The sequence below is a fragment of the Diprion similis genome, chromosome 8, assembly GCF_021155765.1.
Source record: "Diprion similis isolate iyDipSimi1 chromosome 8, iyDipSimi1.1, whole genome shotgun sequence".
NCBI classification, from domain to species: Eukaryota; Metazoa; Arthropoda; class Insecta; order Hymenoptera; family Diprionidae; genus Diprion; species Diprion similis.
Genome location: NC_060112.1, coordinates 17903031 through 17922344, shown reverse-complemented (window position 1 = coordinate 17922344; position 19314 = coordinate 17903031). Strand labels below are relative to the sequence as shown.

Here is a 19314-nt window from a genome sequence, read left to right as displayed (position 1 = left end):
AATTTAGTAAGAAAGAATCGATAACAATACATCACGACATGAATTAAATATCAAACAAAATACTAAAAATATAATTTTTTTAATTTAATTTTTTGACCATTTTTGACATTTAAAAAAATTTGGAGCGACCTCTTAAATTTTTTTTTTTGAGCTGCCCTTTGGAGTAGGCTCTTAAAACATCAAAAACTAACATTTTGTCACACGAGACTCAAAAAAAAAAAAAATAGTCGGTTTTTTTGCGCCACCCTAATATATATATATATATAATTCCATATTCAATTGGGAAAAAGAAGAGAGGAAAATATCGGAAATTTTCCGTCAACTTCGATTCCCGCTAATTTAAACCTCATCCTCCGGGATTTATCTCGGCCTTCGGCTCGCCGTCACCCATAACAGCCATATTACAATATACGAGTATAACTAATCCGAATGTGAAAAACTGGATTCGACCGCCCGACCCATCTACGGACGAAGCGACCATCTTCCGCTGGAGGGGAACCCATCAGCGATAATTACGGTGATTCGTCGTCGTAACGTCGAGCTTCGGGCATTGACGCTTGAATCTGCTTTCAAAGTGTGCTGATAGCAGGAATGCCGGGTATATGACTATTCGAATATAGCAGGGATTTCAAATGTAGAAACTGTTGATCGTCTCACTATTCTCTCGTATAGTTCATCCCACCGTACCGCACAGTCGAGTTGACTATTTTTTATTGCCAACGGTACGTTATTGGCATGCGTAGAAAAGATCTCGATTTTAGTTTCATTTTTACGATATTTTGACAAATCGATTGCCATTATATATATTTTTTTTTTTTTGTACAATTGTTCTCACGTTGCGAGAAAATCGCAACTCTTGAAGGAGAAAAAAATAAAATCGATTTTAAAATCGTTCAAAAAGTCATTCTTTACCCAAATAAAGGCATTTTGTCAAAATATTTTGATTTTAAAGTGATCGGGTTAACGAAATATTAATCTCATTGCAACGGGGAACGAAAAACTATGGTATTCTTGAAATGTTTTCGGTTTTTGCCGATACGAGTGCATCGTAACGGTAGATAAAGCAACTCGTTACGGAATGCATCGTCTAGTGTACGTATACATTGTAGGCAGTTTTGATCCCCTCCCCCCCAAGCATTCTGCTCTGTATGCACCTATAAGCTGTGCAAATACGTTGCACTCTCCTCGTCACGATGTCTTTGCACCGAGATGAGGCGAGAATTTATGCTGAACAGAATAGAACGAGATCTTTCTCTCGTTGCAGCGGCGGTGGTTTTGCCTCACGGGATTAGGTGGACTTACTATTTGCAATTTATATTGCAGTATGACGTTCATCGCACGCCGATATTTTATTGGTTTTTAATCATAGCGGGACGACGTTTTCACAAATCGTGTACATCGTCGTATCGACACTCCGTATATAAAACTCCGTTTCGGATATATTTTGAGATTTTGTTAATTGTGATGGGGAACATTCATTCGATTATCGTATTCGAGGAAATGATTCGTTTAATGAATGATATTTTGACCGTGATATCGCGTTAATTTTCGTTGTTATTTTCAAATAATTTCCTGGATCATGTCTCCTCAAGATTGTGACAGTATAAATTCCCTAAAAATTCCGCTTCTTCAATGCTGTGAGAATTCGATAGCTCAAACCGGTTTTTCTGATCAGTTTACATAATTATTTTTTTACACAGCAATTCAACCTCGTAAGATATCCACCTGCCATTTATTAAGATAATTTGTTCGGTACGTAATTCCATAAGTGGAAATCTAATTTGATTGATAATCGAAAGACTTATTGGATGTTCATGGATGTAAATGGCGTCGATAGATGTGTATATATATATACATATATTTATACATGTGTGTGTGTGTCAGAATTTTAAGCCTTGTTGTTACCACCCACGAGTACCTTATACACCTATGTAAGATCGTCTATAGCTGCACAATCACGGCGTAAAGTTCAAGGTTTTTAAATAAAGATAGATATGAACAATACAATTGACTACAGTAGGTAGATTTATTGATGACACTTTGAAAATGAGGAAGGAAATCGCAATCCGCAAGGTGTATGGATCATTGTTTGCAGCGGAGGAGGACATAAAAGAAGAAGAATGCGAGATAGATGGAGAGAGAGAGAGAGAGAGATAGAGAGAGAAAAGAAGCACAAATAAACGGAGAGATTGAAGAATGTATGTGATATACCGATTCTTGATAATTCTAGAAAAACGATTGCATAACATCGCCCTCATTTATACACTTTTAATAGATAATAATATATAAAAGTTACAAAGGACATTTGTACCGATAACCTTGTGTTTATTATTCTTTTGTTTTTTTTTTCATCATATATTTTCTTCTTTTCTCTTCCCCGTACATCTTATTTTTTCTATTCTTATTTCTTTTTTCTTCTTCTTCTTCTGACGAACGAGTTTACCTTGAGAAATTTTTCATTGTTTCTCTCTTCATTATAGCGCTATCTCACTGCATTTATCCCATTTAACTTTGGTTTCGTTGCATATTGGTGATGCAGAATTCGGAATTCAAAAAACTGCATAAACGAATTAACTAATGAAGATGTATAAACGTGACACCTGCAAAGGTATTATTATTATTATTATTGTTATTGTTTTTGTTATACGTGTACAGCCGAGTTGTCAGACAGGAATTGTAATTTGCATCTGGTGAAAAAAACACTGAACTGACAACCCGAATTTCCGCGATCTCGGTCCTCCTTTTTCCCTTTCGTTATGGTCCAGGTCACAAGCTCTGCACTTCACGTTCACAATAATTTCCAGAAATGATTATCGGCCATGTAACTACGAGCCGGAAACCGGATGGAGTTTTTTTTTTGTTTGTCGGTGATTTTTCCGCAGCGTTCAAAAAATATTCCCCGTTCAAACGTGCGTAGCGTGCATCAGCTTTTGATGAGAAATCGAGCCAGTCTCACCGACCCCTAAAGCTCATCTAACGCAATGGTAAAATTTTCGCGGAAGCGACCAACCGCGTGTTTCCGGCAACTATAATTTCGCAAATTGAACCCGCGTCCGTCGTCGCGTCATCGCCACGCTCGTACGAGGTATATATATATATATGCCTCCTATACGATCGCTCAGATTACCTATACAGATGCAACAAATGATACATCTACATACCAGCGTACTATCGCCGCGTAAAGTCCTGCAACATGCCGTGAATCACATCAGGTTTAAACTTAAGTCTTGTGGCAAGAGAGCGGAGTTTATTATAAAAGTGGGAACCGAAGGAGTTTGTTCGTTTACCTAACTCCATCAGAGTTACATGGTGTTTTGATTAACGTTACATCGTTGCACCGTCGAACGATATTAACTTAATTTATAATACATAATTTTTCGATAAAACCAAAAGTAGCTTCAAGTTCAAAATATCGCTTATTCCTGATGGAGACTCGATTGATAATAATAATCTTTGAAAGTTTTTAATTTCATTTCATTCGAGTCTTCGCCTATACAAATAATATCCAAAATCTACGCGAAAATGAGAACTTTTAATGCAAAAAACGTTCCAACGTCAAAGAGATCAGTCTCTGGGGTATAAAAATTCAGGACGCAATGACGATCGACGTAAAATCAAGTGTCACGCATGTCGTCTTTAAAAGCTGATCTGCGTTCTGAATGATATTCGTGTAAATTCGACGGAAGGACGAAGGTCCTGCAGTTAGGTTGGCCGGACAGAGAGAAGAGGGGGGCGTAGCACGATATTATATCAGGATCACAGGGTCGTCATCGATTAAACAAACCTCTATCCCCGTCGTCTCGCTGCAGGGGGAACGTTATTCGTCAAAGCTGTGGCTGCTGATGCAGTCGGTGTTTCATGGGGGTTTGGTTAGGAAAATATTGGGGGCGGTCTGTGGACATCGGACGGGTAATGTGCGCCCTGCGTGGCGTCGATTCTCACGCAGGTGGGTTTGTGACCGCCCCTGATCGAGGGTCAGGTGTCAAATCCCAAACATGCGAATGTTGCGTTCACCGCGTTGCGGCGTCGTGAATGACGGTTCATCTCCAGCTGGAGAAAGGTATGAAACGTTGAAATTGCACAGGCTGCGGTTATGCTGAAACGACAGTTTCTTTCCTCGGATATTTTATGTCCAGTATTTTAAACTCTTGGCTTACTTGTTGCAAATAAGGAAGAAAATGAATAAATAAAACAAGGGGTAAGATCACATTGACACCTGATTCTGCATCGAGGACTATAAAATCCTTCGAATTTTCAGTTTTTATATATCATTACAGCCATAAAACTTCTTATTTGATTTCCTATACGTACAACAAGTTTTGGCATGTACAATGGATATTGCAACGTGGACTATAGCTGTATACAATACAATGATTTCTTCGAATTCGGGAAACTGCGAAACTTGATATGTGATAAAACTGCATTTGAAACCGCTATATGTATGGTATCTATAACATGAGCTATATTATCATCGAGACAAGTCGCAACGTCGCGGAAAAATAATGCAAACACAGGTGTAAAGGTATAAGGTATACCCACGTGATATACCAACCTGTTCGGTGAAAATAAATAAAAGCATGCAATGCGTATGCCAAAAAAGAGGAGAAAAACGCGTTTTCGATGCCAAGGAAAATAAAACGATACGTCAACGCCACTTGAGGGGTGATAAATTTCCATGATATAAGAGGAACGGCACCGATGCACGTGTTTTATATTGCACCTATAAAGTCTGATATACAGTGACTATACTCACAATAATAATAATAACCTGTCTATAAAAAAAGTATGTTTAAATTCTTTTCTTCTCCTCCTTTCGCTTCTCCTTCTTCTTTTTCGTCATCTAGTCGTCTTGCTTTTGGTACAGGGGAAGGGGGGCGAAGTTTGCGCAGAGCAGGAAATAGTCGTAAGCGCATGTCTCGCGGATTCCGATCGTGATATGGTATCACTCGCTGGAGAGACGCCTTCTTCGAGGAGAGGCGGGTTTACGTTTAGGAGGGTGGCGAGCAGCCAGTAAGATTTCAAGGGTGGATTTAGACGCGGTCTTCGCATGCGCCTCGCGATTCGAATCGGCCATTTTGAACCTACCCCTCACGGCTATTATTGCGAGTCGAATGATCGCCGATAAGTAATATGCGAGCTGCTCCGAGAGCGCGGGGTTTGTGTAAATACATGCACATGTGTATATGGTTAAGGTACGCGTATCATATCTGTAACTCATGTACACACGCAGACACGCGTGTCCCGTGTAAAAGTGATAATGTTGTTTGTTATTATTTATGAGGCAGGGATGATCGCCGGTTGTTTATACGTACGATATAAAATTTATCATAGCTCGACGGCGACTCGGTATCTTCGAACCACGATTTTGCTACTTCGCATGTTAAATTATGATTATATTCTACAAGGTTGAAACCCCGTTTTCCGATATATACAGGACGATCGTGGATTGAAAACAACATATCGCAGCCGTATTGAATATCTTTGCATCGTCGATAATGCGCCCAAGTTTTATACACAATAGTTACTTTCGGGATTTTTTTTCTCTAATGCTTGTCTTTTTCTCCGTTTTTATTATTGTTGTTACAACACCTCGTATTTACCTACGTCTCGCGATCAGCGACGCGCGAACACTTGAGTCAACGGTCATCGACGTATCATGTGTTATACGTGATTGAAACGACATTCCATGATTTCTCTTAAAATCATCAGCGGGGGTCGTCGGGATGCTTGTATAATCGAACATAGTTTCGTAGCTACGGTTCTGCAGGGACTCGTCACTTCAAAGCCTCTCTAACAACGCATCAAAGTTTGCCGAAACAATCAAATATCCTTTTCACACCATCTCTACCTCAGACCATTCGCTAATTTCTTTAAAAACAATCCGCGTATCACAACTCGTAGCCTTCCAAAGTTCCTGTTCCACTTCTCCGACGTCCATCGTTATGCATCGACGTGTAATTTTGCTATTTTAACAACTGCATGTCCAATAGGTCAAGCATATAATACAGACATATTGCTTTTGGTAAGAATCCAGCATCTCGGTTCGGGGTAGATGACGCATTTCAAACAATACGTAGCGAAACGTATTATTTTTCTTTTCTTCTATATTTTTGATTTCAGACGCTGCAGAGCTTGACGGACGATTGTCGACTCCGATGTTTGCTTTGACACTTGAGCTGCTTCTTCTCCTCGTCATCGTTTACGATACGTTTGTAATTACTTTCGTAACTTACGATTTCCTGTACGTTTAACGCCATGCGTACCTACGCGAGCGTTATTCGAGGGCCGTTGACGGCTCGCATCGTCAAGGATAAAAGGCCGAGTATAATCGGCAGGAATCGGTATCCTTGAGTTTACGCAATCGATGCCGGTAGGTATGCGCCCCTCGTCCACGTCATGCGCGACGATTTACATGACGAGATTTTTTTCGACTTCACTGACGATGGATATATAAAATCGGTTTATAATTTTCGGTATATATCCTTTTTTTCATGCCGTGAGGCCCGAAACCATTATTATTATTCACATGTGATACGCGTGCTGCGACTTTAGCCGCTAAACATCATTCAACGGAGTTAGAAAGTCGAAGGTATGTATGTACCTACAACGAATGATGAGGTATGTACATACATACATACATACATACATGTATAATGCAGTAGCGTGCATAGCGTTCGATTCACCGTGCGTCATTTTCTCGCAGCTTGACGAAATCGAAAAATTTCAAATTTGCTCCTTGGTCGTTAAGTCAGGAATCTCGGAAAATATTCGCAAGTGAAAACAAAAACAAAAACGAAAAGACGTGCGTGCGCAGCGAGTTTTATCGCTCGAGAACCCGCAAGTATGCTAAGCACAATCAAATCTCACCCCCAACGACGCTGGTCTTAACGCGACCATTGTTGTAGGACGACCAATTAGCTGCTGGGTGTAGTAGGTACAGAAGCGTCGGAACCGTGTGCGTTGAAATTATCCAATTTCGGTGCTGCACTGCAGTACTAACTGGATAATGTGAGTTACATGGTGTGGTTATCGCCGGTGTAAGTACAGACAATGTAACAACTTCTTTACCGAAGTTTATAGGCGACGGAAAATCCCGGCGGGGTTGCTTTCCCGCTCTGTTTACCGACGACAAATACCTATATCATATCGTCGTTGTTTTCTCTTATCGTCGCGCGATTCTCTCTTTCTTCTGTTTCAACATCGATACCAATTCTACGGAATAACAATTAAACATGGTAATTACGCAGGCTGTGTACGATTACGCGATTTCAAATTACTGTACCTGAATTTATGGGCCCCACTGGTCGAAAGCCGCGGTCTAACAATCGTGGTAAGACTGCCTAGATACTCTGTTGTAACGCGGCGCTCGAGGCAGAAAGGCAGGTACAATGTGCGAGAGAAAATCGGCAGCGTAGATTCGTGCGCATTTGTTGCATACATACAATAATATAGAGACTGTAATGCGGATTGACGGTTGAATGCGAATAAAATGAATACGGTCATAATAACATCCGAGCGTACCTGTAGGTGGGTATCGCGTTCACGCGGCTCGTACTCCGTACACCTACCATCGGCGAGAATGAGTATTTTAACGACGTGAAAGAACAGTTGGATCTGAATAAGGTCAATGTACCTAGTCGCATATTGCCTTCTTTGGCACCCACGCCGTAAACGGAATCGTGAAAGAGCAGAAGCGGCGGATAATGAGGACGGAACAATGAAGTCGAGTCGCGGATAATCACGTTTACAAACCGTATGCACAATACATATCGTCGAAAGCGGGATGCTCGAGTGGTTTTCGAATTAGCGACGGAGAGAAGAAGACATCGGCGGGCGCGCAGGCCAGCAGCTCGCGATCACTTACCAAGAATCGCCTGGAGGGTCTGCTCGTCCCCGATGACGTCCATGCCTCCTGCGATCGGGCCCCAGCTCGCGTTTCAGGTTCACCAGGCCCCATTTTGCCTCGTCGCGACGACGTCCGCTGCGTTCCACATCTTGTCGAGTCTCCAGATTCCCTCGAAACTGGCACACTGAGCACTACCAACGTTGCGCGATGTGGACGCGAAGCGCCGCGGGAAAAACCATTATAATAAGTCACCTCTCGGGCCCGAAAAGGGTCGGGAAACGGGAAACAATAACTGCGACGACAACAATAACAGCGGAGCGATGAATGAAAAGGTAAACGTTCCTGCGGCGCGCGCGACTTATCCCAACACGGGCCAAAACTAAAGCCTGCTGCGGTAACACACTTGTCCGTCACCGCCGAGTCACGTGACCTCGGAGGTTTATTTGGATGGTCATGTGCGTGTCGATCTTCGCTTTAACGCGGGGAATAATCCTTATTCAACTCTCTGTCCTGCACTGGTTCACTTGCGGAAGTCCGTGTGTCGAATAAAAAATTATAGTTGGAATAGCAACTGGTTAGATGTCATCGGCATGTGTGCAGGGAACTCTTTGATCGGTTGAACCGGATTCTCACCGGTCGCTACCTACGGTGAAACAAATCTTTGGTCTGGATGGTGGGGCTGTTGAGTAGGTGAAAAATGAAAAAAAAATCCTACACATCGTCAGGCTTGCGATGAATTTTCCTTACCTTATCATCGCATTCCTTCTTTACCAATCGAACATTATCGTCTCAACGGTATCAGTGTATGTAAAAAAGTGCCGTTTCAGTTACCGACGTTCCTCTTTTTGGCCAATATCTTTTTAGTAACAACTCGATGGTAACCCGTAATATACTTACAGAGTAGGATAACTTATCGACCGTATGTTATGGAAGATACATACAAAAAGAAGCATAGAGTACGACGGAGTTATCCGCGAAGGGAAAGAGTTTATTGCAAAATATAAACAGTAAATTCTAGCTCATCACTTTCATCTTCAAATCATTTTATTCTACCCAAAAATACGAATTCAAACTTCCGCCTGACGCGTGAATAAATGGCAACCTGGTTTACACTAATCCGCCACTGCGCATGCGCAGATTTTTCGCGCATGCAATGTTCGATGTCCCAGTACCACTTGCGGTAGGACATCGTGGTATTTAAAATCGTGTTATTCGGGGTATAACGTGTGATCTGTTGAGTGCATTTCCTTGGAGCATTCTGTCGAGAGATACTCGGTAACTAGAATTTATGCAGTAAGTGATTGGTGCAATAAAAAACGAGTTACTGCGGCTGCAGTAAATTGCAAATTTTGTGTATGAAATGTGTTTGTCGTATTTCCGCTGTGTACTTTGATTTTCAAGAATTTATTCGGCTGCGATGGTAGCTGATTTCAGGTGATTTTCCGGCGTAAGATTATCGTGTTCTGTCAAAAACATTCGTGACATACTAGCTAGTTTTTTTGAAAGCTCTTTGACCGGTACGAAGTGTGCTACAATTCAGTCAAGGTCGAGGCCTACATCTGTAGTACGCATCGTAAACAACCCTTGTGTATCATCGGCGCTATCAGTTCTCGGAACTTTATATTTACATGTCTTCGTTTCTCCGATTTCTTCTCAGCGACGGATTAACCTTAAGTATCGTTCCGTGACTTATTACAGTTGATTGGAAATTTTTGGAAGCTTGTGATATTTAGGTTTTAATATATGTGGAGTTTAATTGCAAGGCGCTTACAATCGAATGAAACAATGCGACATGTGCGCCTTGATTATTTTCAAATCACAGTGAATGCTGAAGTTAAGAAATTCCTGTGCGATGTTGAGAAGAAATTTTTTCCTGCAAACTCTGCTCCAGTGCCACAAAATCAGTTTAATTGAACCAGTGTGACTGTGTGTAAGTTTAATAAGTGTGACACTAAGTGTAGATCCTGCTGTGATTCTACTTCTGGGTGAGTAGACTTTCTATTTTCTATAATTTTTGGAATATTGTTTTTGACTTTTTTGATGTTGGTAGGATTAGTGCAACAATATTTCTTTCCTGATACGCATATGATGTACATGACACGTATGAAGCAGTGAGTAATTAATATTTATGAGCAGGAGAGAATCTAAATCGTTTAGCAATCAAAGAGGTATAGAAACGATAATGTAGGCGTATAATCTCTACATTCCTAGTTCATCATCAAACTTCTGAAATGTATTGTGAAAAACTATCCTTCAACCATCCAAATGGACTAAATATTCCACAAAATGTTTAGTTGAAATGAGATCGGATGCTGTGTCTGGAGATTTCACGTCACAATTACCCATATTTTTGCATCCTAACAAGTTTATTGGAATTGCAATAATTTTTTAATCCAGCAACAATAGTGTAGTATTGAATATATCGCCAACAATAGCTTTCCAGAAATGCAATGGGTAGCAATCTGTTAAAAGGTATTCGTAGGTTTTTTTCAAGGTTTTGATTTACTAGACCATTGATACATCATTGGTCCTATAGCTTTTCGTTATTGATCACTTGTCTCGTGCACATTTGATATTTGCATTTCAAATTTGTTCATCAATTACCAAATAAAACATGTTTGATGTATCTAACGCATGTATTGTATCACAGTATATACAACAGTATAGTACAGTCAATGCGGTCGCCATAGAGACACCTGCATAAACAATAGAAGCCTGACATTGAAGCAGTGAGACAGACTGTGTTCTCTGATCAGCTCTACAAACTTTGATCAATGCGTGGGCAATTGTTGCAAAAATATTCTTGCAATATTCTTTTTGTTTTCTCTAATTAATTGAAAAAAGTATTCGACCTATGTGGTAATTAACAAATCATATATAATTATGCCTCTCGCCGAGCAACTATATTGCACTCAGCAAATAAACGTTCCGCCAACGCTACCCACTATCTTAAAGCAATTTTGCAAAGCTGCGATACGTACACAGCCTTACGATTTACTAAAGTGGTCAAGTACATATTTTCGAGCCTTGGCAGATGGCGAAGAGCCACCGATCAAGCTGAGACTAGAATACCCACCACCTTGTACTGAATCTGGACTGACTCTAGGATTTTTAAAAGTTTTGCTTCGCCAATTCGGAGGTACATAATTTTCACACTTCTAATAAAATATTCATTTCATTTATCACTGAAACATCTTTTTACCTATGAGCTTAGATTACAATAAAAGTTTAACCGTCGAGTCGATTACTCGACGCTGGGATGGACTTTGCTTGGATCGTAAGGATCTGGAATTAATTATGTCTACCGGAGAATTTCACAACAAGTGCCAGGTGAAAAAATTTCTCAGTATCGGCGTCGGGCTCTTGGCAAATAGTTTACACGAAACTATGATAATGATTTGTGAACTCTTTACACATGAGCCTGAAGGCGGCTCAGCAATGATACCGCTAAAATTGTTTATGGAAATTTATAGGTAAACGATAACAAATTGTTTTACTGCAAAGATTGTAAGTGCTCAACTAGTTGCGGTATGAACTATCAATGATCTCCAAAAATTCGTTGTTCCATTATTTCAGTTATCTCGCTGCTCTACAGTGCGATGGAGCAAATGAAATGTCTTTCAACGTACGTTCGTTGGAAATAATGAAACAGGGTAAGTCGATTAACGGTAGCCCTGATTAATTTGGTCATTTCGATGTCGGTTAATTATGACATGATGGAGTGCCGATGAATTTATACCTTAATCACATGTGCGATGTAGACGACGAAAGCTCCTCAATAGAAATCCGTCATAAGGATAGCGAAGATGATTCCGGTAAGAGTGATATAGCTGCCCCGGTTGTTTTGGAGAAATTAGAAACGAAATCGGATATGAACCCAAGAAAAGGGAAACGTAAACCTTCATTATCACGGCGTCTGAGAGTACCAGGCCAGTATACTTCTTGATTAGAATACAATTCGGCCCAGAAAAACTGGAATTATTTTTTCGTATCTTAGGGAAATCATTTATTCTTTATTTGCTCTAGGTATCGGACCTCATTTGACATCAGAGCATGTAGCAACTGTGGGTATATGGTTGAGCGAATGTTCCAGACTCCAGGAAGGTATGGTAGGTCCACGAAATCTTCGCCACTTTCAATGTCCGTCTCTCGATTATCCTGAACTTCAGTCAAAAAAATAAATCCTTGTGAATTGTTATAATTCGTAAAAACCTGCATACCGACTGGTGAATATCATAACTATGCGATCTACTTCCGGCTGTCTAATGAACTGAAACTTTCTGTTTATCGTTTTAAATTGTTTGTTCGTAGGTAATCTGTAGGGAATTGTTACAGCTGCGTAGGTGTTATAATGTCAGGCTCGTTTGAAATGGCTTTGCATTACTGAATGAAAAGATCTAAAATCTGATCTTCGGTATTATTTCAAATACAGTTTATTCAGAGATCTATACAATATCATTTATTTCACTGCGTACCCACGCAAAAAGTAAAGATTGGGTAAAAGAAAAAAATTTATTACACACTATGATTAATGCTTAGAAAAATGTCGAGTTACACTATAGAGCTTCAACTGTTCTGTACATACATATAATGAGCAATTTTTGCAGTATTTCATTGTTTGTAGGTCCAGTGGTTAAATGTCATCCGTAACATAGTACATACATACATCATGTAGGTGTAAATGACTTATGCCACTAAATAGCAGAGATAAACCAATTTAATTGGACAGGAGAGTTTGTTGTTTCATTCGGAATAATATAAGTTTGCTCATTCAACTGTCTTAAGAGTATTTACGGTGTCACTTGATATGGGTTCTTTATATTAATAATTAAAGACTAGCTGTCTCTTAAGTACAAATGATCCAAAGCTTTGATGCTAGAAAAATCTTTGATTGCAAGTTGTACTTTCTTTCTTACGTAATTATAAACTAGTAAAGGCACCAAAATAATATTCAACGTAATTCTATAGATATTCTTGCTATGCCAATCTTTTGTAAATAATACTCTCAATTATAATATCGAAAAAATTCATGGATAGGAACTACTTACAAAGACTCCGCTCAAAGCGTGTACATAAAATACATACTGATTTAGTGTAGGGATGGTGGTTTCTTTCGATATCTAAATCTGACTCCCACGCATTATTGCTATATAAAAAAAACTAAAAAATTACTTATTATAATTCAATCACTATAATGCGTGGGTTATGAATTATGGCAAGTAACTTAAACAGCGTTTTCAAGGTACACGATATGAATTTCAAATCGTTAAAAAAAATCTTGTTGACCTCACTGCACTTTGTGCTGCTATATTAATAACTATAAATGAATGATTCCTATTTGACTAGTAATGGTAAAAAATGACGCGCCATACACCTGATGTACCCACTTGTGTAAATACAAAAGTACAATACATTATTATAAATGTGCCTGTATAATTCGTTTTTAACTGAACCTCATTTAGGCAATCGATTTTATACCTAGGAGTACGTGTCCTGCATGAATATTACAGACTTGAGAATACGGTGATATGATAAATTGGATACAACTAACAGAATTGTATGCCTAAACAATTCTCGAAAAAAACATACGTGGATAAAAGTTTTTTAACAATACCATTTTACACAAGAAGTATCGACGTTGTTCGAAAGCGTAACAACCTTCTTGCTTGATGGTAAAACAAGTTGTAAACTGTTAAAACTAGCAGTAAAGTCAAAAAACAGAGTAGCAGATTCCTTGCTTTAGTTCGACGTTCTCTCCATTCTATAAGTTCATGGCGATGAGAAAAACGATTACGATATTGAGCAGGTAATTCAAAACTACTTCTTAAAGGATACAGTGAGCGATAAAAATCTCCAAGTAAAGCTTTAACCACTTCGTTTTCCGGCTGTCGAGTTGAATCCATATTGTCATTTAGGCAAACAAATTTTCTGAAATAACCATGTGATTTTAAGATTAATAATTTTCGTCATTCTAGTGTGAAGAAAAATGAGGAGAAGTACATACTTGCATACAATAGTATAATTTAAAAACTTACTTCGGTTCCTTTCGAAGTTCGTCTAGAAATTGGACGGTCACTGAAATGTTACTAGTCAACATTTTAAAAACCTCACTTCTATCGCCTTTGAAGTGCTCGTGTTTATAGCGCTTTCTTGTACCGAACTTGGCATGAAGTTTTTTGGCTATTGAGCCGCACTTTGCGATTAACTTTTTCGTGACAACTGGCTGAAAACAATAGATGTTATACATTGCACAAAAGTCATGGAGACACGTAAATTTTTTTTACAAACATTTAGCTGGCAATAATTGAAGATTGACAGTTTGCTTACAAGAGTTGAGTCCAGATATCTTTCTCCGGGTGGAGGTTGTGGAGCATTTGAAACGTCTATGTATTTTGAACAATTCGAAATTTGGTTTTCAAACTCCATAACCAGACCGTAGTCCAATGGCAATGGATATATCCGTGATAGTAGGGTTCTGATTTCTCGATCAGACCAGGTTCTAGAATGAAAGTAAAAACATTATTGTCATTTTATTGTTATCGGTCTCAAATATCGAGTTTCAACCTTCATATTGGGCAGCAAAAACGGAAAAATCACAAAGCGTTAATTATTTTGAGTTAAGCTGCTTACTATTTTAAGATTTAGGAAATGAAATTGTATGCAAAAAAATCTAATTTTTATTACCCTGATTTATCTGTGTCGTACATATCGAATATTGTTTCGATAGTGACGTTAAATTTTTCGCTTGTGAGAAAGTAAAAGTAGGAAAACGCAAACTGCATATCTTCTCGGTCTCTCACTCTGTGACTAGAGGTTTTTTTGAATTCCTTATCAAACTTCGTTTGCATATCTTGAATGATCGACTTATCGAATAAATGAGGCATATGCGCTGGGACTCTCCGCCTTTCAAAACCGTATACCGAATTATATATTCTATTTACGTATAACAGTGATTCGGCATATGTATCCAACTTTCTCGATTTGTGTTTCCATTGCATTGCTTCGGTGTCGCTATCCTCGTATTCAGTTTCGGGCTCGAGGTTTCCATGCTGATAAGACTTATTTGAATTATTGAAATGAACCAAATTTATTATGTTATCATTCAGGTAACGTTGCAATTGGTTTCGCCGCTCCAATCGATTCAAATTTTTGGTTGAGCTTACATTTACGTGACTAGAGTTTTGTAGTTCAATTCTATCAGTTGCTCTGCTCATGTTTCCAATATTCCCTGACAAAAGTCTACGTAGATTTCTTCTGTCGATATATCGGGCTGATTGCAATGACCCAGAGCCCTTTTTTGCAGATCGATCTCGAAGTTGTTCGTAGTCGTTAATGTTTATAAAGAATTTCTCTTTCTCGTATGAAGCTATGTGGTTTAACTTTGACCCAACAATTTCTAATCTTGTTGTAGAGTTCTTCATTAAATTTGAACTTTCTGTCCTTGCTTTGGTAGTAGAACGTGAAACCGGGAATACATTTTGGCTTAAAGACTCGATTAATCTTTTTTCATTATTTCTTGATTTATGCAGTCTTTGTCTAATCACATTTTTTGGATCACTTAAAGCCTCATTACCAGTGAACAAATGTTCATGGTTATTTTTTAACATTTCTGCCTCAGTATTTTCTGTATAGTCATCATAATACTTCAAAGATCTAGTCAGCGTTCTGTTCACCAATATTTCTCCTGGTTCATTACTTCTCCTCTTTAGAATATTTAAAATTTTAACAGCATCTCTATTTCTTAACTGATTTTCTGGCAGAAATTTGTATGGGTAGTCGCTTCCTTCGTCCATCTGTTCACTCTCGGTTGGCTTAAGAGTTGGTTCACAATCTCCACCTGTTAAAAAAATCATTGAAATTCAAATTTATCTTTTTAATGCGTACACAAAATCTGGATAAAAAAAGGCAAGCTTTTCTTTGTTTTGTTCAAAAGTCACACATTTAAGGTTTCAAAATAAAACGTACCGTCAAATTCACACATTGTTGTATTACACGCTGAATCGCATGCTCCGTCGCCTACCCAAGCCCAGGGGCAAATATCCGAACAATCTGGAACCCACCAGGCGAGATAGACTTTCTGTCCACCCGCCTTGGTCACAAAGTCTTCGGGCCAAACGTCAGCACCGAGTAAGACGTCATCGTTGAAGTACAAAAATTTGTCAGAAAGTCCAGGGATTCTTGAAAAGGAGAAAAGTAACAAAGTGAATTATTTCTTTGGAGAGTTTTTTCATTTCTGTTGTTAAATACCTGTGAATATGGCTTTCGATAGCTGGACTAGAGAAGGTTGGCAAATCGTCATGGTTTACAAATATATCTTCGTGGGCGATCAGGGTGAGTCTTGGATTATCCATGTCTAGCCAGCTCGGTATTTGGCCGTTGGTAACGATGTAGACGTGTCGCACCCACGGAGCATACATCTCTAAAGATCTGAGAGAATATCGTAGTTCATCTTTGTCGTCGAACCTCGACGTCGCTATGTTGACATCCGTCACCGGTACATATTTTTCGAGGTTTTGAAGGAATGTCGGATCTGATCCGTTTACCCAAGTGTAAACAACGTCTATGGGAACATGCTGGCATAACTTCTTTTGAAACGACGTGCCAAGTATATTGTCATTGAACGAGTGAAACACCGCTTCGTACTTTTCTTTACTCCACACCAGCCAGACCTAAATTGATTCCACGAATGTAAAATAAACATATTTTATACAAAAGTAAAAAATGGAGCGATGAGGGATATTTTGTGAGACATGTTTGATTGGATTAAACAGCCTGACTGTATTTTTAACAGCATGTGTGAAATTTTTTCGTCGTAAATAGTTTTGGTATTAAAATTGCGTGGATAGAAAAACAGAAATGTGGCGAACAAATAAACAAAAATTTGGTAATAATTTTCTAACCTCTCCGAAGTGTACGATGCCGATGAAAATACAGGTGAACGCGACTAAAATAATGAGGAGTGAATATTTATTAGACAGGAGGTCATAACACCGCCTCTGCACTAATTTCCATGTGCTCATTATATTTATGAAATCCCAATAGGCGCGGGCATTTCTTTTTCAATGCAAAAATACGCAAAGTACCGTTCTTCGACCGCTACACATCATTCTTGTCTTCTTCGTGTAACGACAATGAGAACAAATTGATAAATGCAGGGATTCTCATTCTGTGGACTATGAATCATTTGAGATCAGAAGTGTGTCTTTCAAACGTATTCTTCTGATAAATTTGAAATAAATTAGTATTATTTTATCCCTGTAATGGAACGGTTTTTGAATTGTACTTTCTCAGATGCGGCAAACCTTTAATAACGAAGAAACATCGCTAATTTTGAAGGAATCGCCTCTATAAAACGCCCGTCTTGTAGGCAACCGGTGATACACCAACGACTTTTGCGTGCATGCCAACAGGCGTTTGTATCTTTCATTTTTGGGAAGGAAGGAATGCGCTTATTTCCTTCAAAATCGATCTTCTTAATGCTACCCAAAACTTTCCAAAAAGTTGTCATCGATGGGACAGTGAGATATTTCATTACTAGAAAAAAAATTTAACACGTTAGTCTGAAGTAGTTTTCCACACTATTGCATTCAATTTAATCAAAAGGATTGACTTAACGGAGAAACTAAGCGAAATCGGCACTCATTCCCAAATGCCTTGTTGATCCTTCTTCTTCGGACTACATACTTTTTTCAATATTTCTTTGTCGTGTAGAACTTTCGATGGCAAAGTAGAATAGTGCTTGGGTTGGAAAAATTAAGAGATATAACTTGTGTGTAAATTTATATATTTAAAGCTTATAACATGATTCAAAAGTACACGATATTCTGCACATTTGCCGAATATATTACACAAAAATATTATTCACAATGAAACAGTGTATAACATATCACTAATGCATAAGTAACAAAACTATTTGGGCGCGGAATGTAGATACCATATATGTATATCGTAAGTATTCAATGTTAGTATTCGTATATAACGTCAAAAGGCCTCACTGCTGTACATACTGCAAAAATATACACAACTATGACAACTTATGTGTATACATAAAGCGCGATAATTATTCAGATCGATATCTGTACACAACGTTATGCATATAAATGCAAATAGATAATTTTTTCCATTGGTCCGATTTATCATCTTTCGTTGGATATGTCTTTAGTTTACTTCAATATTCAATATGGCTAGATTTTAGATATGTAGGTGTTTGAACCTCTTGAAAATTATACATGATTTACACGTCGGATATTAGCATTAAATTGAAGAGTTGTCCTTAGGTCGTATGTTTCTCCTATGTATGATATTTAAATACGTGCCACTTATTTCAGCAACCCGATTTCGAATTTACTGGTATAGTATAAGATTCTTAGCACAAAACTGCGGCAGCCGAATGTATTATATATAGGTACATATTGATGATCGTTGTCGTACCTTAGCTATTTCATATTTCTACAATAAATAATATGATAAAATAAGGGTTGTAATATTATTTTTCCTGTTTTCTAATTTTGTTTTTTTTTTTCAAATAATACGCTACTTATATATAAATTATGCACGAAAAATTGCGTTAATTAATTTTAATACTCCGAGGGTAACGTAGCATTTCACGGAATGCTTGAGCTAAGAATGAATGTTTATTATTCATTGTGTCGTTAAAAAACCACCTCTTAAAAATGTTTGATTACCCTAAATGTGTAATGTACATTTCAGTATATTATTATACCTGTAATGGAACAGTTAGGTTTTGGCCCCAGTAAAATAAAATAAAAAATTGACCGTATTAAAAAATTAAAAAAATGCTAAATTATACAGGTATTTGATCATTTTCTACATCACACGCACAGTGCGTGCGGTATAAGTAATAAAATTGTATAATTCAACGGCATACATTTATCTATTATGTATATGTTTATGTACAATTAATTATCTATCACGACTTGCTGTCGAAAAGCCACGATCTACATGAGAACTGATGGAACATTCATCCGTATTCCAAAAGTAATATTAATCTTCCACATTTTGTCTAACTTTCAAAAAAATAGTAAAAAATATTTATACATGTATATTTGCGAGTTGTACCAGTATAATTATACCATTGTCATTTTCGTAATCATTTTTATAATTATTATCGCGTCACTCACACTGCGGTTAATTTACACTGTTCTCAAATAAATTGAATAAAAAAAACACTGGAATTACAGACAATTTTTTGATACTGACACTATATTCATATTTTTATCTTCGTTATTGGAAAATATTCTTTGGTATGCACTTGGTCGTTTATTGCGTGGCTGTATAAGCATGCAGGTATACTTAAATACCTATAATATTAGCGGCGGAATTGATATTACGAATCAGATGTTAAAAGAGAAAATCCGTGAGTAATAGATTAAAGTTGAGAGTAAGAAAGAGAAAGTAAAGGAAAAAAACATGCGAAAAATCAAATTAAACACGTTTCTTATTAATCT

At 38.1% G+C, this 19314-nt stretch overlaps 3 protein-coding genes across 6 annotated transcripts in view; 1 reads left to right on the top strand and 2 right to left on the bottom strand.

The window, feature by feature from the left end:
- The window catches only part of LOC124408553 (myelin regulatory factor-like protein), a 46742-nt gene extending 38345 nt beyond the window's left edge, over nt 1–8397 (bottom strand). Inside the window, exon 1 of the mRNA XM_046885559.1 lies at nt 7865–8397. Coding sequence (XP_046741515.1) covers nt 7865–7907 — 43 coding nt within the window. The 5' untranslated portion in view covers nt 7908–8397. The remainder of the gene's footprint in view (nt 1–7864) is intronic.
- Nucleotides 8398–9578: 1181 nt separating this feature from the next.
- On the top strand, nt 9579–12126 carry LOC124408625 (ropporin-1-like protein). 3 transcript variants are annotated; one of them, XM_046885693.1, is made up of 5 exons: nt 9579–9831; nt 10497–10985; nt 11061–11319; nt 11423–11499; nt 11608–12013. In XM_046885693.1, the coding sequence occupies exons 2-5, from the start codon at nt 10730–10732 to the stop codon at nt 11790–11792; spliced, it is 777 nt and encodes a 258-aa protein (XP_046741649.1). In that variant the 5' UTR covers nt 9579–9831; nt 10497–10729; the 3' UTR covers nt 11793–12013. The 3 variants fall into 3 exon arrangements, with proteins under 3 accessions (XP_046741649.1, XP_046741648.1, XP_046741647.1); XM_046885692.1 differs by lacking the exon at nt 9579–9831 and having other exon boundaries at nt 10536–10985; nt 11629–11775; nt 11873–12126; XM_046885691.1 differs by lacking the exon at nt 9579–9831 and having other exon boundaries at nt 10543–10985; nt 11608–11775; nt 11873–12126.
- A 141-nt stretch (nt 12127–12267) lies between these two features.
- Nucleotides 12268–16948, bottom strand: LOC124409254 (N-acetylglucosamine-1-phosphotransferase subunits alpha/beta). Of its 2 annotated transcripts, XM_046886758.1 has the most exons (9): nt 16747–16948; nt 16094–16515; nt 15812–16023; nt 15233–15683; nt 14531–15136; nt 14174–14345; nt 13882–14069; nt 13133–13774; nt 12268–13006 (listed from the first exon to the last, which is right to left on the bottom strand). In XM_046886758.1, the coding sequence occupies exons 1-8, from the start codon at nt 16864–16866 to the stop codon at nt 13465–13467; spliced, it is 2481 nt and encodes an 826-aa protein (XP_046742714.1). In that variant the 5' UTR covers nt 16867–16948; the 3' UTR covers nt 12268–13006; nt 13133–13464. The 2 variants fall into 2 exon arrangements, with proteins under 2 accessions (XP_046742714.1, XP_046742715.1); XM_046886759.1 differs by lacking the exon at nt 12268–13006 and having other exon boundaries at nt 13698–13774; nt 13878–14069.
- Between the last annotated feature and the right edge of the window lie 2366 nt (nt 16949–19314).

Coding starts and splice junctions, on each gene's coding strand:
- LOC124408625 (XM_046885691.1), top strand. CDS start 10,730: ATGCCTCTCGCCGAGCAACTATATTGCACTCAGCAAATAAACGTTCCG. Junction 11,320..11,422: donor TTGTTTATGGAAATTTATAG/GTAAACGATAAC, acceptor CCATTATTTCAG/TTATCTCGCTGCTCTACAGT. Junction 11,500..11,607: donor GTTGGAAATAATGAAACAGG/GTAAGTCGATTA, acceptor TGTGCGATGTAG/ACGACGAAAGCTCCTCAATA.
- LOC124409254 (XM_046886758.1), bottom strand. CDS start 16,866: ATGAGCACATGGAAATTAGTGCAGAGGCGGTGTTATGACCTCCTGTCT. Junction 15,137..15,232: donor ACAAGATTAGAAATTGTTGG/GTCAAAGTTAAA, acceptor TGCAAAAAAGGG/CTCTGGGTCATTGCAATCAG. Junction 13,775..13,881: donor GAACTTCGAAAGGAACCGAA/GTAAGTTTTTAA, acceptor TGGTTATTTCAG/AAAATTTGTTTGCCTAAATG.